We start from the raw sequence: 25825 nt of genomic DNA, 5'->3' as shown, positions 1-25825 counted from the left end.
ATGCCATTGATTGGATATGTGATTTTAAGAAAGTTGTGTATTTATATAGATCATCTTCATAACAGATTTATTCATCAAGTAATTCTGTTTTTTACTTTTCTCTTAGTACCAAAAATTGAAGAGCTATTTTTGGAAAATGGAGCTCAAGACTTGCTTGTTCAGCTCCAACTTGAATGTGGATATGTGTCTCTCTATTTCTATGAATACAAGAAAGCAAAGGAGCATCTTACCCATGCCAAGAACATGACCAAGCTTCAAGTTAATTTAACTGGTAAGAGTCTGTTTTCCCGTATACTGGTTGTCCTATTAAAGACATAAAGCTAGATATTTATTGGACAGATAAAAATCAGATCCAATATTTTTGTGTTAAAAATTTTAAATATAAAAAAATGCTAAAAAGTATATCCACATTGGACTCCAGGATATGTATTGGCCTGGTCTGTGCCAATTTAGATTTAATAATAAAAGAAGATTTTTCTATGTGTCATCTATCACCTATTAACAGCAATTTTTAAAACTCTCGAATCCACTAAGTACGGAAAACGTGCAATATTGAAATATAACATATTAACACTGAAATAACACTGAATATCCTGTGGATAGATAAAGAGAGTCCAATAAACAAATGGGGAAGACCACATATCATTAGAACATAAAGCATAGTGTTTTTAGTTTACTACTCAACTGCGCTTTTTGTCCATTGTGAGAAAGTTGCATTACAAATTCTTGTAGTATTTATATCAGTATTAAAGGTATTCCCAGCACAGTTGGATCCACAACAATCAGAAATTAATAAAGTTAAATAACTTTTAGATTATTTGTAAAAGAATGTATGAGTTTGCATATAGAGTCCTAAGAGCTGAAACAAAGAGTAATTACAGAGAACACATGGCAGGCTGCCTGAGAGAGATACAGTATCACGAAACTGGAACACAGGTTAAAACAATGCGTAAACAATATCATCTAAAGACCACTATATATATATATATATATATATATATATATACATATATATATATGTATATGTATATATATATATATATATATATATATATATATATATATATATTACGCACATGGATAAAATTGTTGGAACCCCTCGTTTAATGAAAGAAAGACCCACAATGGTCACAGAAATAACTTGAATCTGACAAAAGTAATAATAAATACAAATTTGATGAAAATGAACAAATGAAAGTCAGACATTGCTTTTCGCTTCAGCAGAATTCTTTTAAAAATAAAACACATGAAACAGGCCTGGACAGAAATGATGGTTCCCGTAACTTAATATTTTGTTGCACATCCTTTTGAGACAATCGCAGCAATCAAACAATTCCTGTAAGTGTCAATGAGACTTCTGCACCTCTCAGCAGGTATTTTGGCCGACTCTTCATGAGCAAACTGCTCCAGTTGTCTCGAGTTTGAAGGGGGCCTTTTCCAGATGGCATGTTTCAGCTCCTTCTTAGGATTTAGGTCAGTGCTCATAGAAGGCCACTTCAGAATAATCCAATGTTTTCCTCTTAACCATTCTTGGGTGTTTTTAGCTGTGTGTTTTGGGTCATTATCCTGTTGCAAGACCCATGACCTGTGACTGAGACCAAGCTTTCTGACACTTGGCCACACATTTCTCTAGAATCCCTTGATAGTCTTCAGATTTCATTGTACCCTGCACAGATTCAAGACACCCTGTGCCAGATGCGGCAAATCAGCCCTAAAACATGCCTTTTCCAGACAGTATGTTTCAGCTCCTTCCTAGGATTTAGGTCAGGGATCATAGAAGGCCACTTCAGAATAGTCCAATGTTTTCCTCTTAGTCATTCTTGGGTGTTTTTAGCTGTGTGTTTTGGGTCATTATCCTATTGCAAGACCCATGACCTGCAACTGAGACCAAGCGTTCTGACACTGGGCAGCACATTTCCCTCTAGGATCCTTTGATAGTCTTGAGATTTCATTGTACCCTGCACAGATTCAAGACACCCTGTGCCAGATGCAACACAGCCCCAGAACATAACAGAGCCTCCTCCATGTTTCACAGTAGGGACAGTGTTCTTTTCAAGATAGGCTTCATTTTTCCGTCTTTGAACATAGAGCTGATGTGCCTTGCCAAAAAGTTCGATTTTTGTCTCATCTGTCCATGGAACATTCTCCCAAAGTTTTGTGGCTCGTCAACATGTAGTTTGGTTATTATTACTTTTGTCAGGTTAAAGTTATATATCTGACTATTGTGGGGTTTTCTTTCATTAAATGAGGGGTACCAACAATTTTGTCCACGTGTGTATATACTAATAGTGGAAACAAATACAAACACATAATGCATAAACTAAAAAATAATGTAATAAGTATTGAATATTATTAGAATTGGCAATCTCAGACCCTAAAACTTTTCCAGTCCATGCTCTCTATATTGGGACAAAGTAGAATGGTAGGACTCAATGTTTAGGAAGAATAACATAGGAACAGCACAGAGTTCCAAGCCAAGATGTTCCAGAATTGTTATTTCTGGTTTTATGCAAGTACTGCACATTCTAAACCACCATGTGGTGGTGGTGACAGGTCCTCTATTGGAGACTGTATGCTCACATCGCTGGAACATATTATGTATGTTATTATTTTATTGTTTATGCGTAAAGATGGTGTAAATTGTCTTTTGGATGTGTTCTGAATTCCGAAGTTAAAATGTTCCTATGTGTGTGCACAGCAGAACCAAACCGGCCGCCAAGACTTGGTGGTAGATCCTCTAGTGTTTTCAATTAATTCAACATGGCAAATTACATAGGAATGTTCTGGCACTTCGGAAACCTCTGCACAGAAATGCCAGCATCTCATCAGTGGTGTTCTTTACAGGGGCCCATAGGCAAGTGGTTGTTCATCGGTGCCTGGAAGAACATAGCATTTCTGTTTTTTTTACAAAGACTTACTGTGTTTAGGATTAAAATATGAGTTATTTAGTATTTCTGTGTTCCTTATATGCAGATTTCATAGGAATTTACAGGATTAAAATACAGGATTCTGCCATAGTTAAAGGGCTTGTACACCCAAAAACTTCACGTTATAGGGCTGCTGGGCAGGTGACCTCAGCAGGCTCTTGTATAGAAGTGCAAGTCATGCAAGCACACCAGCGCTTCATTCATATGGAACATTTGGGGGAATTTTCATCCCTTTATTCCCCTAATTTCTGGGGGTCTCACCAATGAGACCCTCAGTGATCTGACATGTTCCCCCGATTCTGTGGATAGGGGATAAATGACTTTCTAGAACAACTTTCAAGTGAGACTGGCCATGTCACTTTCTTACATAAGCTATAAATAAATTGTTATGGTTATTGGACAGTCATTCTAATATGTCTCATTATTTAGTGTAATTTTTTATTATTATTATTTTTATTAATATATTTATATATTTATTATTAGTTATTATTATTATTATTGTAATAATACGCTGGTATCCGCCTGTCACGAATCAGTCTAAAAAAAATAACCGACACAAACGGTTATACAGCACATACCATAATCCGTCTCTTTTGACCAAACCGTCAATACTTATCAATCTGTATGCAGCGCATACTATATTTAGGTAATTCTGGTAATTTGTTTGTGTATGCCTTCCATAGTCCTCAATGTTAAAGGAAAAAAAAAAAAAAGTATATGTTGCAGTGTATCCCTATTTTTGTCTCCATCCGAAAGAGCAGGTACATGGTGGAAATGTAACCCCTACAGATGGTATAAATAAAGTTGGGTCAGATGTTATTGTTCCCTGGCATCAATGAAATTGCTATTTATCTTGTGATGCACAAGATAAAGAATTGGAACATGCATAACTGACAACCAGGGTTCTTTGTATGTTATATACAATGCACAACATGTGCCTTATATTTCATGTTGTATATAGAGGTTTAGTATTTGTATATTGCTTGAGCTTTACAAGTACAGCTACCATCTATTGTTGTTTATTAAGATAAAACAAGGACACTAGGGGTCACCATCGGCTTTTGTCTCCCATCTGTATAGTCAAGGGACATAATCACAAGTTCTTAGTCCTTACTTAATCTTCCTCAGGCAGGAACTATAAAACCACTACAGACGCTTTGCTGAACTTAAAGCTGTACGTAGGTTATAATAACCTTAATTCCTATCCATATTAACCAAGGAGACTTTTATGTTGCAAGGTCACTTCAAAATATATAAAAACAAAAATGCTCTCTCTCCATGTAATGGCCTTTTCACACAAACACATTTGGAGTGAGAATTGTGGTCCCCATGGTATATGATGTATTTCCAGACCTGACTGTGGCTAATGTGATCTGAATTTACAGAGCTATAGGACGCTAGGAACTTCCAAACTGTGACAATTCTGCTGCCCTGCACTCACAGGTGCCCAGGACTGTCGGGACTTTGCCTTGCTGTTGAAGTGATCCTGTCACTCTAACGCTAGGTTCACACGAGCATTCGGGCTTCTGTTCTTCGGAAAAATGGAAACCCTATTCGCTTAAAAAGTGGTTATCTGTAGAAACATGTGGACTCCATAGACTACAGTGGGGTCTGTTGGGTTTCCATCCAAAATTGGAGTCGAAAAAAGTCCTGCTTGCAGGACTTTTCTCATATTTTAGGTGGAATGGGGGAAACCGAACGCTAGTGTGACCGCAGCCTTAAAATGCAGTCAAATTTGCAGGCAGCTTGTCATTGAGCAGGATTAGCTGAACAGACTGATACTGATATAGTTTTGTGGGAAAATTAATATCTTTGCTCTTTCTGTGCTTTAAAAAATTCATATAGTCAAATGGGCGGTCCTATCAGTGATTGACAGCTATCTCTCTATGCACAGGGGGCTGTCCATCAAATAAGACCAATTGTAACTAGGTAAAAAAAATATGCAAATCTATTCTCCAGGATGTAATTAGGAGAACAGTGCACTCTGTGTGCTGCCCTCTAGAGGGCAGCATCCTTAACATCATGCATGACTCAGTTAATAAGTCTACTATCATGATGCAGATTTAATTGCCAAATTAGTATTTCTATTCCAAAAGGAACAGATTCCCAGCTATGGACGGCGCTGTTTTGGTCTTTTGGGCCTCCTCAGCATAGCGCAGGGATACTGATTTGGCAGAGTGAGAGACTATAGACCAGGGTCAGGGGATAATCATACACATTAGGAAGAGTGTGTACCTACATAGGCAGTACAGAGACTTACAAGTCATTCCTGCTCCGCTAGGGATTCTGGGTAAAAAAATATGCAAATCTATTCTCCAGGATATAATTAGGAGAACAGTGCAGTGTACTAGACTAAGTGTAAAACACTTCAAAGTGAATACAAAATTACAATGCAATATCAAGAATATACATAATTCTGTATATATAAGAGGATCAAGGATATAAGACCCAGCATTAAAAGAGCAAATATATAAATATAAATAAAAATAATTGACAAACTATACTTTAATCTTTTCCCATAAAACAGTTTGCCAGTCTGCCGAGCTCATCTTGCCTGCAGATTATAGCGCATTATCATGTTCCCTTTACGTACTGCTAACAGATAGCCTTTATAGTTCACAAATGGAAAAGGGGGACCAGTGGCCACTGAACGAGCACCTTTGAGTTGCCATCACTCCCTACTTGTTATAATGTGCATGTCTTAGCTCCTGTGTCCCTAGCATTGCCACAGTCACATCTTGTGCTTAGCATTTCCTTATACTTTTCTACTCATTAAATATAGTGTTTATTCTGACTGATATCATTACAGTCTTACCGTGTCACCAGTAATGAAACCTCTGTATTACCTTCCGTCTATAATCTAAGACATAGTTCTTCAAACTTAAGGATGCGTTTTCAGTACAGGATAATTATGTCACTATTTGTTTAACCTCAGAATACGGTCTAGAATATCAGAGCAGTCTGCCTAGTCTGACAACAGTTTGGCATTTTTGTAAGACAAAGATTTCGGGCCAAATTTTCAGCATCTGCTTGCCAAAGGGACGATCATTAAACATTGTCTTTATATCTATACATATATATATCCTAACTTAAGATGCACAGAGGGTGGCTCTTCTCGATTGGGTCTCCAGCAGTCTCTCAAATTAAGGAGCAATGTGCACAGTGTGATAAGCCGATAAACCAAGACAGATCAACCCATGGAAACCAGTTCCTTGGGATGATCTGTCTTGTCTTTGCTGCTCATTCTGTTTTTGTAAAAGGGGGAAATGTGCAGGTTAGCAGATTCCCGTTTTTCTATCTTTTTTGCAACGCCCCCCCATACAAAAAAACGGTTTCCCAAATATTGTCTTCACCTCCATGTCCCATGTTTATTTTCTTATGACCTTTTTCTTTATGGATTTTGTTCTTTTAGCTATTTACAAATGTTATCATTACACTTTCAGTATGAATGCCCACCATGGTTTAATATTCCCCCACCGCTGAATATTAAGAGAAGAGTTCCTCTTGGCTGCAGATAGTTTTAGTGGAAAATACCCTCCATTTTTGTTATTTCCCTTTCCTCTCTTCCTCATAGGTTATTGATGAGCCTTATTGTCTTCCCTTCTGCAATATATACTTAAAGTAGACCTATCACCAGGTCTGAAAGTCTCAATGACATATAGCATCTAATCGGCCGCGTCACTCTCAATATTTTGGTGTTTTGTTTATCCATTTTCATTTAAAGAGGACCATTCATGTCCTCGGGCAAATGCGGTATTATATACCGTTAGAAAGCCGACAGTGCGCCAAATTCAGTGCACTGTCAGCTTTCCCGCTATGTACCCCTGGTGAAGAGCTATCAGTGCCGTTACCGTAGCTCTTCAGTGTCTGAAGGGGGTTTCTGACAGTCTGTGAGGAACGTCCCTCCTGACAGTAGAGTCTATGGCGCTGTACTGTCAGAAGTGGCGTTCCTTATTGCCCAACCATGACACTGAGCGGTGAAGAACATCAGCTTTCTAGTGGTATGTAATACCGCATGTGTAAGTCCTCTTTAAGCCTTTTCAAATATATAAGTACTTTTAGTGATTGTTTAAAATTATGGGATAGCCAAATGGGCAGGAACAGTGCATGACATACAGTACAAGGAGATTCCACCCCACAGTAACCACTTGACTAGTTTACCCTAATTTGCACCAACAGTAAAAACGTAATTCTTTGGAATGGTAGAACGGATTTGGATAACCAAAATGCTAAGTGTGCCAACACCTGTCAGATGGTTTCAATGGTGTATGTCAATAGCATTTTTAGACCTGGTGACAAGTCCTCTTTAAATACCTCATACTACATTTTAAGATAACCTTGCCACCCTTTAGTAGCATTCATACATCACCTAATGTTTAACCTCTAGCCATAGTTCAGGAAAGATGATCATTCAGGGACCCCTTCTATTATCCAGTGCAATAATATTTCATGTTCATTGATGTGAAACATCTGCTGTTGCCAAACTAAGATCAAGCTGCTGAGATTTTGACATGCCCAATCCTTGCTTTCTCTGGGAGAAAAGAAATGCCATTGACTACTGCATGCTGCACTCTTGTTATTATAGGAACTATTCTATATCAGTCGTGTGGAATTCTGTATTACAGTGTTAAAACATTTAGAGACTCCGTTATCTGTCTTATAGAAAGATTATCTTTGTTGCAGGACATTTCCATAGTTTCTGTTATGTGTTTATCCTGCCTCCCAAAAATGAAAAAAAATAAAAAATTGTCAAAATGTTATATGTATCCCAGAACTGTACCGAAGTAAACTGTAGCTTATAACAAAAAAACAAGCCCCATGACAGCCCTGTTAACCTGTTTTTATAGATTAATTTAAAAAAAAAATTTTTGTAAAAAATAAAAAAATAAAAATTTAGTATCAGTGTAATCATGAAGGGAAGAAAGTTTGCAATACACAAACTTATGCTTTAGTATATCAAATATGCCACACTGTGAACACCATTCAGAAAAATTTCTGAATTGCTGTCTTTTGTGGATCCTGTGTACTATAAAATGAAATAAAATTCAATCAAAATTCATATGCACCCCACAATGGTACCCATGAAAACTGCAGCTTGTACTGTAAATAACATGCCCTCACACAGATCTGTCAACAGAAAATGACAAATATTAGGTAAACATAAAAAATAAATGTGTTATCACATCAACCCTCAGAATGAAATTAACATGTAAATATACTGCAAAGAGAACACTATTTAATGAAAAATTATAGTCAATTGCAAAATTTATGTTTTGGATCAATTATTTTATTTTAGAGAGTTGGGTTGAACAAAAAGTAATACTTACCCCAAAGTGCTAGCAATCAAATCTGTAGTTTGTCCCTCAAAAAAACCTGCCTGATACTCATTACTTGTGTTGGGGATAAAAAAAAAAGGTTATTGGTCTAAAGAATATGATCGCAAAACAAATGATACTTTTATTATTTTGTAAAATTAGAAAAAATGTAAAAGTATACAAAACAAAACCCACACAAACAAAGGGGGAACATACAAACTCCATGTAGATGTTGCCATTAGTTGGACTTGAACACAGAACTAGAAATTCTGGTTATAATGCAGCTGAACAGCAGCATTATATGAGCAGCTGATCTTAAAGAGGACCTTTCATCAGATTGGGCACAGGCAGTTCCATATACTGCTGGAAAGCTGAACTGTGCCCCGGGTAAAGCGCTATTGGTCCCGGTACTATAGCACTTTACAGTCAGAAGCGCGTTCCTGACAGTCTATTATCAGGTGGGGAGGGGGTGTTCCTCCCTGCTCACACTGTACAGCGCTATAGGCGCTGCTGTGGAGAAGGACGTTCCTGACAGACTGTCAGAAAAGCCCTTCTGACTGTAAAGCGCTATGGTACCGGGACCGATAGCGCTTTACCCGGGGCACAGATTGGGAAAAGCCAATCGGCTTTCCAGCAGTATATGGAACTGCCTGTGCCCAATCTGATGAAAGGTCCTCTTTAAAGAGGACCTTTCACCACTTTCACCACTCCCCCCTCCCGCTCCTGATAATGCTCGTCTATGGACGAGCTGTGTGAGCAGAGGGAGAGGGCGTTCCTCCCCGCTCCACAGCACAGCGCGATTGGCGCCGCGAGGCAGAAGGACGTCTCTGGCTAATGGTCAGAAACGCCCTTCTGACCATAGAGCACTACGGTACCGGCACCGTAAGCTCTTTACACCGGGCACAGATCGGGAAAGCCGACAGTGCGCTGAAATCAGCGCACTGTCGGCTTTCTGGCAGTATATAACACTGCATGTGCCCAAAAGTGGTGAAAGGTCCTCTTTAAACACAGAAAAAGAAAAATCTGAGCACAATTTGACTAACATCCCATCAGCAATAACACAAACTAGTCACAATTTTATAAAAGTACTTGGTAAACTTTCCTTACATTGTAGAAGCTGTAGTATCCTCTCGATTCCTGCAATGCCGCACCGACAGGAATGCTATGTGCTGACATGTAGAGACTATGAGTAGAACGCCTTCCCTCTCCATTCACTGTGTGAAGAGATAACAACTCCTCCCTCCACTCACTGTGAACCACTCTTGATTTCAAAGGTAACTAAGGACAGAACCTTGTTGGTAACAGGGAGGTAACAGCAAATTAGCAAGAAGAGAGCCAGCACGTGGCAGTAATTTTAGAGAGGTTTTTTTCAGACACAAAATAGCACAATTTTTAATTAAATTGCATTACAGTTTGGTTCGGGAATCACATGCTCTATTAAATAAGACTAAGTTACCTGAAAAAGTTAGTAACCATTTAAGATTTATTCACTTATAAGTGGTCAAAGTTAGTTGTGTAAACCGTGAAACACACATTGGGGACTGAACACTGTTTGTTGTACTTGTTATATCAATTAGCTTAGTGGAGCGGAACAAAAGAATTTCTGCTTATCGCATGGGTTTCTACTAGTCAGCATCTCCGGGCTGAGTCACTACAATACTGGTTGATCAAGATCAATGTGATAAGCTTGAATTCCCTTACTGTGTACTGCTTGACCCTACCGACCATTCAGAGAAAGCAGTTTGCAGTGCACATAAAGTGCACCATATGGGGCTGCTCTGTGGGTGCTTTTACTGCTTATTAGCTTAAATGAAGCCTTTTTAAGATCTTTGAAAAGATGACAAACCTTTATTCACTTTATTGAATGCAGTATAAAGTCGGTAAAAATTACCAGACCTCTGTTTTGTTTTGTATTAGTTGTTCTGCGTGGTAATACAAATACATTCTTCTCTGTCCATTAGATAATAATTCACTTAATCATTCTGTCATACATTCATATCGAAGTCACTCATTGTTTAACAAACTTCATATTTCCCAGCTGGCATACATTTCCATGGACAAGTTCATCTTAGAAAACTTTGACCCTTGAAGTAGAAATGTAAATCTCCAGCCAAAAACAAGCAAAAACTATAGTTTGGCTGGAAAGTCAAATTCTTATCTCCCTATTCCCCAGACCTTCCTTAATCTGCTTTTTATGAGAATGGTTGGTATATCCAATCCAGGGTACGTCTATTTTTTTTTTTTTTGTTCATTGTCTTTCGAGAGTTTCTTGCTTGGCTAATATTTGGCTTCTTTGGCAAAACTTATATTGGTTTTAAATTTATCTGGAAGAAAATCATTTTACAAGTTATAGTACTTTCAACCAATGGATAGGAAAGGATGTTTGTGAAAGGTAGGTCAAATATTTACATATATGTTTACGTATACAGTGAAGGAAATAAGTATTTCATCCCTTGGTGATTTTGTACATTTGCCCACTGACAAAGACATGAACAGTCTATAATGATAAGGGTGGGTTAATTTTAATAGTGAGAGATAGAATATCAAAAATGAAATCCAGAAAATCACATTGTATAAATGTATTTGCATTTTGTATAGAGAAGTATCTGATAATAAGTATCTGATATAGTATCTGATCCCTCTGGCAAAGAAGACTCAATACTTGGTGGCAAAACCCGTGTTGGCGCGCACAGCAGTCAGACGTTTTGTGTAGTTGGTGAGGAGGTTTGCGCACATGTCAGGTGGAATTTTGGTCCACTCCTCTTTGCAGATCATCTCTAAATCATTAAGCATTTGAGGCTGTTGCTTGGAAACTCGGAGCTCCAGCTCCCTCCATAAGTTTTCTATGGGATTAAGGTCTGGAGACTGGCTAGGCCACTCCATGACCATAATGTGCTTTTTTCTTTTTTTTTTTTTTTGAGCCACTCCTATGTTACCTTGGCTATATGTTTTAGGTCACTGTCCTGCTAGAAGACCCAGCCACGATCCATTTTTAATGTCCTGGCGGAGGGAAGGAGGTTGTCACTTAAGATTTTACGCTACATGGGTTTATCCATTCTCCCATTAGTATGGCGAAGCAGCAGTCCTGTGCCCTTAGTAGAGAAATGCCCCCAAAACATAATGTTTCCACCTCCATATTTGTCAGTAGGAGCGGTGTTCTTTGGGTCATGGGCAGCATTTCTCTTCCTCCAAACACGGCGAGTTGAGTTAATGTCAAAAAACTCACTTTCTGTCTCCTCTGACCACAGCACCTGAATCCCAGTCACTCTCGGAAACATCCAGATTGGTCAGATGAGACAAAAATTGAACTCTTTGACATTAACTCAACTCGCTGTGTTTGGAGGAAGAGAAATGTTACCTATGACCCAAAGAACACCGTCCCCACTGTCAAGCATGGAGGTGGAAACATTATGTTTTGGGATTTGTTTCTCTGATAAGGGCGCAGGACTGCTTCACCGCATCAATGGGAGATGAAACGCGAAGAGGAGTCGACCAAATTTCCTCCTGACATGTGTGCAAACCTCCTCATCAACTACAAAAAAAAAACGTCTGACTGCTGTGCGCGCCAACCAGGGTTTTATCACAGAGTATTAAGTCTTTTTTGCCAGCGGGATCAAAAACTTATTTCTCTATGCAAAATGCAAATAAATGTATAAAATTTATACAATAGGATTTTCTAGATTTTATTTTTGATATTCTCTCTCTCACTGTTAAAATTAACCTACCTTTATAATTATAGACTGTTCATGTCTTTGTCAGTGGGCAAACTTTCAAAATCAGCAAGGGATCAAATACTTATTTCCTTCACTTTACCTCTAAATACATCTTGGAGATCTCTGGTTTTGCTCTGGGTCAAGAACTCTGAAACTGCTGACTATAAATTAATTTCTCTGGTTTAGCCGAAGTTGTTAAACATGTTCCAAGGCTGTTTCAATGGTTTGTCTGAATGGTACAACTTGTTTTCTTTCTACTAGATAGGGTTTGAATGATTTGTATACGTGGCACAACCTCTTTATGTTCGTAAGACGTTGACATATAGGTTGTCCACATAGAGGTGGCAGCATCAGTTCAACAGAATGCAGCTATGTAGACTGAATATTAAAAACGTTATCGCTTCTAGATTCATCAATTATGACAAAACTGAAAAATACAAAGAACATTTAGGCATAAAATATCCTGGCTGGTAAATATAAGTATAATAAATATACTGCATATTAATCAGAGCAGAAAAAATCTGTGCGATCTTCTGTGACAGGATATACTGTAGACCAGGGGTACGCAACAACTTTTGTAAAAGTTGACTAAATTGATTTGCCATCAGGTGAAAGTCAGAAATGAACAGTAGCTGAACAAGTCCAGCATTCGCATGTATTAAAGGGATTCTACCATTAAAATCACATTTTTTCTCGTTCACACGTAGGAATAGCCTTAAGAAATGCTATTCTTCTCCTACCTTTAGATGTCTTCTCCCCGCCACCGTTCGGTAGAAATCCCGGTTTTCGTCTGTATGCAATTCAGTTCTCTTGCATCACTGGGGGCGGGCCCCAGTGCTCAAACAGCACTGGAGGCGTCACCAATGCTGCGAGAGAAATCTCCAGCGCCGCCTCCATCTTCTTCAGTAATGGCCGCACTGCGCGTCTTCTTCTGGAGCTGGGTTCAAACTTTTAGGCCTCGGGCAGAGCCAACTGCGCATGCCCACAGCAAACATTAAGGATACCCCCAAAAGAAAAAGATAAACCCTTAAAACTTTTAATGAAACTGTCAGTTAACATTCCCTAAAAACCTGTAAAAAAACATCAGGAGCTCTCTTAGCAAGCCCTGGTCGAGTGGGGAGGGAGATGTCAAGCATCCAATCACAGATGTGGTCTAGTCAGGCTGCAATATTGTGTCATACAGCCCTAGGTTTAGGTTTAACTAGTACCCATGTTTCTCCTCCACCACAGGGATACTAATGCTATCTCTTAAGGTCATACAGAGATACTAATTCCATCATGCACTTGATCTTGGCTCAGTTCTCCTTAAATTCTGGTAGATCTCGTTGGAACTGTGTGTTTCCTTTGTGTGTTTCCTTTATTTAATAGGATTAGTGAATTTCTCTATATTATTTTGTAGTTCTCGTTCCTTTTTAGGAAAATCAGGATCAGATGAGAATGTCTGGGCCCTTGTGATCACAGGCCACAAGAAAATGGCCGCTTACTTTTTCTTGTGGCCGCGGGCATGTGCATTGTTGCAGTGGTATAGTTATGAAGTGTATGTAACTTTTTGACAAATAAAAGGATTTTTTCTTTAAAAATAACAAAAACATTTCTGAATTTCTTTCATTTCTTGTATTTCAGTGTATTATAGCTGTCAGTACTACTTCCTATTAGCAATAGGGATCTAAGTGCAGTTGTCAAACCTTGTCGATATCCTGGACGCAATAGATGGAGGCATCTAAGAGATTAGAGCTGCCAATACATTCTCTGCTCACCATTAGGTATCAGGAATTTGGATGTGAAAAGGCAGCATGGAAGAAGGACACCGATAATATCATTTATACACACACACTTGCACTCACACATACAGGTTGGCTTTGGTATTTAACAATTCATTCATTCATTCATTATTTATTTATACAGAATATATGGCCAATTTTCTATACTTTTTACACCTATATAATAATTCATTTGCACAGCGCATTCCCGTTGCTCTTCATTTTCTTTTCCTTCTGTAGTAGAAAAATGTAAGAAAATCAAAGTGTTTCTTGGATTCGCTGCTGAAGTCTTTAAGGCAGTTGATGTTAAAATCACTATAATTGATCGTATATAATGGATAGTGGACGGGTCTGCGTCAGACATAAAAATTGACAGGCTTGGGTCACATGAAACAATCTGTCAGGCTTAGTGTTTGAGCGAGCACTAATCCTAAAGCCTCCACTGAGGAATGGCTACCATTGTCATGTTTCACCATCAAATATGTTTATCTTGTCATATCATTTTCTTTCTTTTCGTTGAGCTACTTGCTGCTTTTTCTCAATAATTTAAGTTGACTTGTCTTTGTGTGTATCCAACTGTGTCCTTTTTGGGTTTAGTTTTTCTAAGTCTGGGTATATATAAGTGGGCAGTTTCCTTCTGGCTTGGTACAGGAAAGCCAGAGAAAAATGGATACCAGAACTGAAACATTTTCTGCATTTTTTTTTTGTATCAGATTTGACTCTGGACGTCTCTCTGCATCAAAAGGAAAAAAAAGTTGCTTGCATTGGACAACTGCCTTTTCTGATCTGGGATGAATACTGGGTAGCAGCTAGCCTATACACTAACAGCTTCCACTATACTATAAAGCTAAGGCCTCGTTCACATCTGCATTGTAATCTGTTCAGGGGAATCCGCATGGTGACCCCCCCCCCCCGAATGGACTACCGAACAAATTAACAAGCGGTGTATAGTGAAAGCACATGGACCCAATAACTATAATGGGGTCCGTGTGCTTTCTGCATGGAACATGCGGACAGAAATATAGTTCACAATCTACTTTCCTGTCTGCATGACTCGTGTGGAAAACACATGGACCCCATTATAGTCTATGGGGTCCATGTGCTCTCACTGTACACTGCTTGCGGACTCCCCGAACGGATTACCGACGCAGATGCGAACGAGGCCTCAGCATGTTCTTTATAAGATAAGATAATCCTTTAATAGTCCCACCATGGGGAAATTCAGTGTTACATCAACATAGATAATACAATAATAATACAAGAAAAACAACATTCAAAAATTTCAGAATAGAAAAGATAAAAAATATATCAGGAGTCATAACAAAAAACTTCAGAATTATGGACTTTTTATGCAGACAAAGCCATCAAGAGATCTACCTGGGCCTGTCCATATACAGGAGTAATGAAGTCATGTGCTGCCATATTTGCTGACATCATATATCATACATTAGTGAAATACATATTTGTTTTGTAATGTCTCATTTTACCGTTTCTACAGTATTCTACAATCATGTGATGCCGGGTAGGGCTAGAGATGAGCGAGTACTATTGGAAACTGCCGTTTCGAATAGTATACTCCCATTAGAATGAATGGATTCAGCCGGCGCGCAGGGAGTTAAGCGGCCAAACAGCAGTTTCGAATAGTACTCGCTCATATCTAGTTCGGGCTTGATCCTTCCATTAATATCGCACTTGTGGTGGCAGCCCTTAATGTTCCTGTTGCTACTCTATACCTGTTTTGAATGACCTTATGCTCAGTTTTGTACACGGAGGGCAAATGCAGAGCTCTACAGTAACTAATCTCATTCACTTGCCCTGGAAATTTTCTTTGTTGATATAGACCTGTGGTGCAGATCTCTAAATTCAGTTCAATTGGAAAGTCAAAATCTGCGTCAAAAATTTTCTGCCGTCAGTCTTCTAAAACACAATTATTGTAGACTTTCTGTGGATTATCCACAAATTTACAGAGAAGTAAAAATTTTCTCCTAATTATATAAAACAAAGTAAATGATAAAAATTAGAACAATGAATAAAGCAGTACAAGCCAATGTGCTGTTGTGCTGACACCCCTCTCTGTTTCCGAGCCTCCAGAGACCCGGGTATTGATAGATTAGTCTACAGTTTTTCCCAGTTATTGGGTTAACTAGTATATTTTCCATTGGGAAACCTGCATGGTTTTCTGTATTCCGAAGCAAAATCTTCCTAGAAAGTGCGAGTCTGGTGACGGTCACATGAGCCCGGTAATGCAGCTGCTGTACATTTCCCCGTCTGAAGGGATTTGCACCTGGTGACAGTAATTAGGCCAGACACGGCACAATCAGCTGAGCACACACATTATGCTTATTACATTTTACTGAAGGTAGATTAAGATTTATAGACTTTATTACAGCATACAGAATGTGGCAGGGCGGATGTCACCTGGCCTAATGCTAGAAGATTCATTATTGCAGATAATATTCTGTAATTACTATTCGAAACTAGAAACAAGAATGTGGAAACCCCCGTCAGATTTACCTCGGATTGTGGAAATAAATTCATCGCCAAGGACACTAATATAAAGTTTTTTGGTAGCTAGGACTTGCCTGTGTACATTCATCTCTATTAAGCTTTTAGAATTTTAGTGATTTCTTGCGCTGATGGTTTGTTATCTGGCCTAGGTCAGATCTGCATTTGTTTAGTGAGGTAGAGGCAGGTACATTGTTCCATACAATGGCATAACTAAAGTCTTGTGGGCCCCGGTGCAATCTTTTGTCTGGGGACCCCGACCTCTTTCCGACAGCGAAATTTTCATAGAGATTGCTACGGGAACTAAGGCATTTAATCAACCTTAGTGTGGTTAGGGTAATCTGTGGGTCTCCTTGGCTTAGGGGCCAGATGGAAGCTGCAATCTCAATACTGATGCCAGTGCTTATGGGCCCCCTTAGGCTCCTGGGCCTCTGCATCCCCTCATGTTCCACCCCTGGTACCATGCCAACTTTGGTTATTTCCACTGACATTGAGAGATTGTGTCCAAGTTATAGAAAATAGCCCCAGACCATAGTAGCACAAGACCTAAAAATACCATGCATATGGTAATATGGTTGAAATGAGGCCATGGTATCAGCTCTCCAAAGTATACCGCAACAGTCTTTTACAGTAGGGAGTGTGGGACGCTGGTCATGACAAGACTGCTTGACCCTACAGAAAACCGCTGCTTATAAACAGCCCATATTCCTGCCACTGGTTGATAGTTGCCAAAAGAGAAGACATATCTCTTCGGCGATCGGAAGCTTCTAGAATGACTCTAACATCTAACAGCTGATCACAGGTGAAGCTGATACCAGGTAATTACCAACCTAAAAGAGAAAGTAGAAAAGTAACACAAAATGGCCCGAGGGGTCTTAAATTCTATGAAGAGCTACAAGTCCTATAATTTCCGAAATTTAAGGGGCTCTATCAGCAAAATCATGCTGATAGGGCCCACATATGCGTGACTAGCCTTTAAAAAGGCTATTCAGGCACCGTAAATGTTATATTAAACTAACCCCCCCCCCCCCCCCCCCCGTTTTAAACTAAAACCCTCAAACAGAATGTGATAAACTTACTGAACGTGCACGGGGGGCGGGCATTCAGGGTGCGCCTTCTTCTTCATCCACGCCTCCTCTTCCTGCGATGTCCTCGGGTCCCGTCTTCCTCCGGTGCTCGCGAACTGACATTTGCTAAAAAAAAATGGCCTGGGCGCATGCGCAGTAGCCGTAGTAGAAGCAGCATGCTTCGGGACCCGAGGACATAGCAGGAAGAGGAGGCATGCATGAAGAAGAAGGCGCAAAGAAGCATCAGCAGTATGTGGTTGTCTATGTAACCATTTGTCCTACAAGCTAACCACTATGAGTTTTATTAAATATATTGGCTTTACATTTGGACACTCCAACGGTGTCTTTCTCAAGTCAAAAATAATCTGGGTTAGTGAGAAATAACATGAGTATATAAAAGATAAATGTAAAAATGCAAATCAATCAATAAATAATTTCAAGGAATAATGTATACAATAAATCTGAATGCAAAAATGCATCCAAAAATGTCATGATGTCAAATATCAAAACAACACAATATTAATGGCCATATTGCCCTTGTTTATATGGCAGGTATGTTGGCAATTGGGTAGGTATATAAGGACACATATAAAGAGCAGTAAATCTAGGTATCATTATAACAACCGCACAAAATAAGTTACACAACTGAGAAAATAACAAAGATAAGCTAGAAATACAGTACTTACATGGATAGATGAGGATATATGTAAAGAAGAGGTGTGGCAGGGCTCGAAGGTGATGTATACCTAAGAGAAATCTAGTGTTACGGAACAGATGCAGATCTGAGCTCATAGCGAGAACCAGTACTAGATACTCAGATTTAAATGGTAACCGCGGCACCGTGTTTAACACCTCCCAGGCCACACCAACTCCAACCCCACAATGGTGTTGACCAGAACCCTAGATGGTGGGGGTGGGCTTGGCTGCACTACTGGGCATAGCGGTACAGGTCAGGAAACGCCAAACACACAGCGCACCACAAATCACAGTAAACACGACATTGAGATCTCTTACCAACAGATATTTTCGGTTGCAGTGAAGGTCCTAGAATTCGGAAGGCTGTGGTGGGTGGTTCGCAGGTGGCAGTAGCAAGTAAAGCATAGTCATACGCTCCAGGATTGTCTCCAAGGGAGAAAGGTAGTACAGTGAGAAATCCAATGGAAACGTCAGGCAGGCCAAGTCGGTAACAGGAATGGTCAATCAGTACAAAACGGTAATTCAGGAAGTGGAGGTCTAGAGGCAAGCCAGGGTCATAAACAGGAGCAGACATAGTACAAAATCAGGGGGCAAAGGTCAGAGGTCAAGTCCAGGAGAATGCTTACTATCAGGACACTGATTCAACTGAATAGCGAGCACTAGGGGTGATGCCAGAACCCAGCTTAAAGGGATTCTACCATTAAACTACTTTTTTTTTCTAATGAACACGTCGGAATAGCCTTAAGAAAGGCTATTCGTCTCCTACCTTTAGACGTGGTCTCCGCCACGCTGTTCCGTAGAAATACCGGTTTTAACTGGTATGCAAATGAGCTCTCCGCAGCAATGAGGGCGGGCCCCAGCGCTGAAACACCGATGAGCGCATCCCCATTGCTGCCCAGAGCTCTTTCCTGTGCCGCCTCCTTCTTCTGCAGCAACTCCGCCTCTTCTGGCTTCTCTTGCTCTTGTAGTTCTATACAGGAGCATAGAGAGGCCACCCCAAAATGGCCGCCGGCCAGCTCCTGTATTGAACTGCAAGAGTGGCTACCCCAAAATGGACATTAAAGGTAGTTTAATGGTAGAATCCCTTTAAATAGCACACCAGAGGGTGGGGCGGAATCTCAGGGAAAACCCCTCCCAAAACCCAGAGAATTTAGAGTAACAGATAAACGCCTGACAGCCCTGAACAGATGGATGGATAGGGACTGGGCCCAGAGGGTAAGTGTGTTTGACAAAATATTGGCTCCCAAGTAAATTAGGAACAGGGGTTAAAAGTAGGGGGAAAACTTGCCACATTGTCTGGAGTAATGTGTGCGAGTGTATTTTAGCATAATACACGTTTATAGAATACACGTGTAAAAATAACACTCCCATTGACTTCAATAAAATCTCTTACACATGTAAAAAATGCATTGCTTTTTTTTTTTTTTTATGCATGTAAAAGATTTCATTGAAGTCAATGGGAGTGTTATATTTACACGTGTATTCTATTACACGTGTATTATGCTAAAATACGCACACGTTAACTCCGTGTGCATGAGCCCTAACGGATTTGTCTTGAGAGAGGGGAGGATTTATATAAAGCTGTATTCACAAGGTGCCTCCCATAATTAACAGTCACCCTAAAATTGCAAAACCCTCCCAAAAAATGTCACAAATCACTCTGGAGCCTTAAGCAATCTAACACATTTTATCCTGAAACCAATAACATTTTATCCCTCTCTGCATTCGCACTTTCATAACTTTTTATATTTTATTTCAACATAGCTTTACGAGACCTTGTGGGTACATAAGATTTTTGTGAATACATAACACTTTTGATCAGTTTTTATTATTATTATTTTTTTTTTTTTAATGTAGATTGTGAGCCCCACATAGAGCTCACAATGTACATTTTTTTCCCTATCAGTATGTCTTTTTGGAATATGGGATGAAAATCCATGCAAACACGGGGAGAACATACAAACTCCTTGCAGATGTTTTTTTGCCCTTGGCGGGATTTGAACACCAGGACTCCAGCGCTGCAAGGCTGCAGTGCTAACCACTGAGTCACCGCAACATATAAGGAGTTGAATGGCAAGTCTGATTAATAATGGGGGTGATACCATGAGCAAAACTGAAGTGACAGGAGAATAATACAATAATTTTCTCCTCTCTCTTTGCTGTCAGCTGCAAGTGTTATCCTGCACATTAGTTAACGTGAAAGTTGCGAGCATTTAAAGTGACATTGTCCCTGGACATCTCCTGCTTGGGGTTAAATTGTAATACCCTTTGCTCAAACCTCAAGCAGGATTCATTCAGAACTGACACAGTGCTATGAGGAATGTCCTTCTGACAGTGGGGAGATATCGGTGCCAAAATTAACGGCACGAATATCACGAGCAGCGGGGCAAAACCTGGAAAGCCAATAGTGCACTGAATTCAGCCTACTCCAGCATTATATAAAACCGCACATACATGAGGACGTGAAGGGTCTCCTTTAAGACATACCTAAACGTTTGAGAAACATTTGATTTTCTGGCAGAATTAGTGTCATTAATAAATATCGGGATATACTTTATTTACAAATTTAATTTCTGTGAAATTCTTCTTTTTTTTTTAATAAATGTAGATTGTGAGCCCCATATAGGGATCACAATGTGATGTTTTTTTCCTATCAGTATGTCTTTGTAGAATGGGAGCAAATCCACGCAACCACGGGGAGAACATACAAACTCTTTGCAGACGTTCCTGGCAGGATTCCAACCCAGGACTCCAGCACTGCAAGACTGCAGTGCTAACCACTGAGCCATCTTGTTGCCCCAATTAATTTAATTTCTGTGGAATTCAGTGCTGAAATCCACTTCTGTCCCTTTTTTATTTTTCCCTGCTTTGATCTGTGCACTGCCACTCACTGGAGGATGTGAGTGTACTGCCTCTTGAATAATGCAGGCAACTCGAGGCTGGGGGATCACTTCAAACACTTATGACTAGGTCTTCATAAAACACTAGCAGAAGGACCGGCATTCGCATGGGTATATTTCATTGTTTCTGTAGTGGCCCCATAAGATTAGGCCAGTCTACTGTATTTTGTCACTGTTGGCTGTGACATGCCTAGCCAGATTGGAGACTTAGAGATTTAGAGTAAAGAGTCTTGTCCCAGCAGGATAAGAAAGTCCTATTCAGCTAATTTGCATAGGAAGAAAATGATGATTTTCAGGGAATTGGAGTTGCAATGCAACCTTTGGCACTCCAGCTGTTGTAAAACTACATCTCCCAGCATGCATACTTGTTCTGCTGTTCTTGGAGCATCCATGGAAATGAATGGACCTTGTTGGGAGTTGAAGTTTCACAGCAGTTGGTGCGCCAAAGGTTGTTGACACCTGGTCTGCGCCTGATCATTCCACAGTCTAGTGCAGGGTTCAGCAAGCGTCGGCACTCCAGATGCTGTGAGACTACAACTCTCAACATGCTTCATTCACGTCCATGTGAGTTCCAAAAACTGCAGAGTAAGTATGCATTCTGGTAGTTGTAGTGTTATAACAGCTGCAGTGACGAAGCTTGCCTTCCCCTGGTTCTAGTGTATATGCTGCCCCTTGTCAGTCCACAGTCTAGTATATACTGTATGCTGCCACTGGTCAGTCCACCGTAAAATGTGTATATGCTGCCCCTGGTCAGTCCACAGTCTAGTGTATATGCTGCCCCTGGTTAGTCCACAGTCTAGTGTATATGCTGCCCCTGGTCAGACCATAGTCTAGTGTATATGCTGCCCCTTGTCAGACCACAGTCTAGTGTATATGCTGCCCCTGGTCAGACCACAGTCTAGTGTATATGCTGCCCCTGGTCAGTCCACAGTCTAGTGTATATGCTGCCCCTGGTCAGTCCACAGTCTAGTGTATATGCTGCCCCTGATCAGACCACAGTCTAGTGTATATGCTGCCCCTGGTCAGACCACAGTCTAGTGTATATGCTGCCCCTGGTCAGACCACAGTCTAGTGTATATGCTGCCCCTGGTCAGTCCACAGTCTAGTGTATATGCTGCCCCTGGTCAGTCCACACAGTCTAGTGTAAACGATGCCTCTAAACCTTTTCTTTATTTAACATGTATTAATGCAGATTATATTGAAGGAAAAAAATAAAATAAAATTGGCTACCGAATTTTTATGTGTCATGCCAAAGATGCCCAATGTCTGTAAAAAAAAATAAATAAATAAAGAAAACTAATAAAATCCTATCAGAGCTCAGTAGTTCACTTTACATTTGTAACATATAAATTTGTATTATGTAATGACTGCCTATATACTGTAATATATTGTGCCTGACCACCTATTGATTGGTGGTATATATACTGTATATTCATAGTACAAGGTTCTATATTACAATAGCAGTATCTCTTGCCTCTATTGCATGGAATAGCTGCAGACAATTCCACATTATAATGTGTGTATGTGAACCTCCCTGTGCCCCCCTTGTATTATACATGTGAACTTCCCCGTGTCCCCTTGTAATATACATGTACTATGTGTTTACTGGATTTCTATCTGAGCAATAACTGTTTTCATAGCAGAGACAGTTACTCTCTGTCATAGTCCTTTATTTTTAGCTTTCATCAGCGTCTTTATCATAGATCCTGCACAGAAATAAACCCGTCTATACACAGGAGAAATATAGTCAGAAGATCATTATTTGTCAATTAAAATCCAGTTTTCGTAGACAGCTGACTGGTAACATTATAGATGCGTGTGGTTATTCTTTATGTTGGATACATTGAGAACAAAGGAGTGCGAGCTGGCGTCTCTCATTGTGCTGAGTGGGAGAGTCCCCACGGAATGATTAGGTGTGAGCCGTATAGAAACATTACAATGCTGCACAGTGACTAAGTAACAGACCTGGTCACTTGTCACCTGCAGTGTCTGTGGATGCATGCACCATGCACAGTCCTGGAAGAGTTAACTGTCTCAATGGCGGCATTTTCTTTCTTCTTTTTAGCAAAAGACAAAAAAGAGGAGCTGGGACTGTTCCCTGACAGGCAGTAAATTGATGTGAATTGTGTCTTCATTTCCTGCAGGTGCTTTGGGAAAACGGACACGGTTTCAGGAAAACGACTTGGCTCAACTTGTTTTAGATGTGCAAAGGGAAGGAGATTCCTTCTTACGCAATGGACTGACGCCCGCTCCAACCCCTGTAGAGAACTTGCCTAAGGTATGGAAAGAAAAATGATCAGTTGTGCTTGCATCTTGATTAACCAATTCATCACCACAGTCCGACCCATACCTTCAACCCTTTGCATTGCTTTTCTGCCTGAATTTTTCATAAGCAGCTGAAGGTTGTCAGAGTACAGCGTGCGATGTTGTGCTCCGTCGCTGCGGCTCAATATCGGATAATGTACATGTAGTTTCCTATATGGGCTGCTTTTATTAAACACAATTATTAAATTATATTACTGATCAGAATTAAAGCCAAGTTTTCGATTTGGTGACTGCATCAGATTTAGGAGACGGGTCATCAAGGCTTTGTGAACCACAAATATGCGTAGATGTTCTGTTCACTAGTGGATGAAATGTGTATGTAGTTATTAATGCAATAAATTACTTCATATCTTGAGGCACGCAAGCATGTGAGGACATTTTCAGCTATGCATGTTTACTGCAGGATTATTAGTCTTCTAGCAGATCTTTCGATAAAAGATACTAAGATTTATATATCCAGACGTGTGTGTATCCATCTTACAGTCTGTTTATCTGTTTGTCCATCTATCCTTTTACATATGCCGCTATCCATCCATCCATCTATCTATTTATCTATCTATCTATCTATCTATCTATCTATCTATCTATCTATCTCCTATCTATCTATCTATCTATCTATCTATCTATCTATCTATCTATCTATCTATCTATCTATCCATCCATTGATCTATCTCTCTATCTATCTGTGCATCCGTCCACCTTGTATACATTACATAGCAGTCATTGGTACTGTATATAGCAACACTGACAGTGTCACTCAAGCTGCGGTATTCCAGGACCGACATAATGTGGTCTCAAGACAATCTTGATGTCCCATAATTATATTGAAATTGATCTGCCTTTTTTCCGACATGTTGGTAAATTGAATGAGCGCCTTTAGCCTGTGTGTTCTGGATCTTCCGACTAAAGGTGAAGACTCATGTCATGGCCACTGGGTGGTCAAGACACAGTCCTGATGTGACTTAACATTGCACATCCATTCAAGTCATTGCAGTTTGCTGATTGATCAGTAAAATTTGATTGTCTATGGCTTGTTTATTGTCGTCTACCACCTCCACCAAGCATATCCAATTGTCTCCACCATGTTACAGAGCTCATTACGGTGAGAAATATCATACCTTGGTTATGGCTATCAGTTTTGTAGATTTGGAGATAAATAACTTTGGAACTTTATACAAATGAGGCATTTGGTGCACTGGGGGTGGATCTTCAGCCCTCGGTGAGGTTACAGCAGTAGGAGGAACAACTTACAGTTCATGCGGTGTTTCATACAGGAGATGGTAGGGGTCTGAGTGCAAAAACTTCCTGAAGATTTCAATAAGAAGTATGTTACAAAAGGAACCTACATAACAAGGCTAATATGTTTATTATAATGTGTTCTGTAACATGGTGATGAATATGCCTCGGGAGGTGAGTAGATTCCTTATAATGGCTGCTGGCATGTGAATCTGCAAAAAGTCACAGCCATTGACACACTGCACATTCCATAGGTAATTAAACTTAATGATTGAGTAACAAACCGCAGACTTTCTCGTAGTTTAGTACATAATGGAGGGGGTGGGACCACACAAAGCATTACATTAAGGATCCCATGTCCATGTTTGGAATGAGCATCAGTTACATATGTAGTGCTGTAGTTCTATTCAATGTGTAGAATATCTTTTAGGATTAGTTCACATGACGGAAACCTTTTCTGCTTTTTCGCATGGCTAGTCGCAACGGGATGCCGATGCAGTGCATCAGCACCTCATTGCGGCATCCGCTCCTGATTAGGCGCAGATGAATGGGCCTAATCAGGAGGGAGTCTCAAGCCGTTGAATCTTCGTGAAGATAGGGAATGTAGAATTTTTTTTTCCACTAGGGGAAAAAAAATGTCAGTAACTCCCAATGAAATGAATGGGAGGTGTTTTTGCAGGCGGATTCCGCCCCAAAATCCGCCTGCAAAAACTCCATGTGCACATACCCTTACACTTCTTATCACACAGTCTACTGATGTTTGGAGCCGCTGCTGACTAAGTAGAACCTTCTATACATTTACCACCTTTAACATTCTATATTGTTCTTGCTATTTGTGTGCATTTGAATTTCTGTACTTAAATTTCTCATAATCCTTTAATTAAAAAAAAACTCAATAAAAAAATCAGGAGCCCAACAAAGAAATATAATTGGCTATCTCCATTAGTCCTTTAGACTATGGATAGAATGGCAGTAATATTCTCTTGATCATGGGGAGTATGAGGAGTAAAAATCACTTCTCGTAGGTAGGTCATGGGTGAGTATTAATCTTAGGACAACCCCTTTAACGGAAGGCTATCACTATAGGGGGGCAGGAAAAATGTAGTCTTATGTGGCGTCCATTCCAATGAACTGGCCAGGTCAGCCAAATTAAAAAACTATTTTTCTGCTTCTCCACTTTGAGTTTTTTTTTCCCAGCAGTAGTCTCCTCTGTAATGTCTCCATAGGTTAATATATAGGAGTGGCCACAATGACAACACACTGATGGGTTTTCCCATGAATATAAGCATAGTTACATTTGTAGACAAATAAATTTTTTGCAGAGTTATCTGGTTTCTATGATTGATGATCCTTAGGGTAGATCATCGATTTTAAATCTGCA

General features: G+C 39.8%; 1 protein-coding gene and 1 long non-coding RNA gene across 2 annotated transcripts in view; one reads left to right on the top strand and one right to left on the bottom strand.

Moving 5' to 3' along the window:
• Positions 1 to 25825, bottom strand: part of LOC142197309 (uncharacterized) — a 644898-nt gene that overhangs the window by 99175 nt on the left and 519898 nt on the right. The window lies entirely within an intron of this gene.
• The window catches only part of TTC27 (tetratricopeptide repeat domain 27), a 267096-nt gene that overhangs the window by 76808 nt on the left and 164463 nt on the right, over positions 1 to 25825 (top strand). The window contains exons 7-8 of the mRNA XM_075267495.1: positions 107 to 271; positions 23028 to 23161. Coding sequence (XP_075123596.1) covers positions 107 to 271; positions 23028 to 23161 — 299 coding nt within the window. The remainder of the gene's footprint in view (positions 1 to 106; positions 272 to 23027; positions 23162 to 25825) is intronic.

Source organism: Leptodactylus fuscus, chromosome 3, assembly GCF_031893055.1.
Source record: "Leptodactylus fuscus isolate aLepFus1 chromosome 3, aLepFus1.hap2, whole genome shotgun sequence".
In the NCBI taxonomy this organism is placed as follows: Eukaryota; Metazoa; Chordata; class Amphibia; order Anura; family Leptodactylidae; genus Leptodactylus; species Leptodactylus fuscus.
Note: the sequence above shows the minus strand (reverse complement) of the source record. Positions and strands in the feature narration are given on the sequence as shown.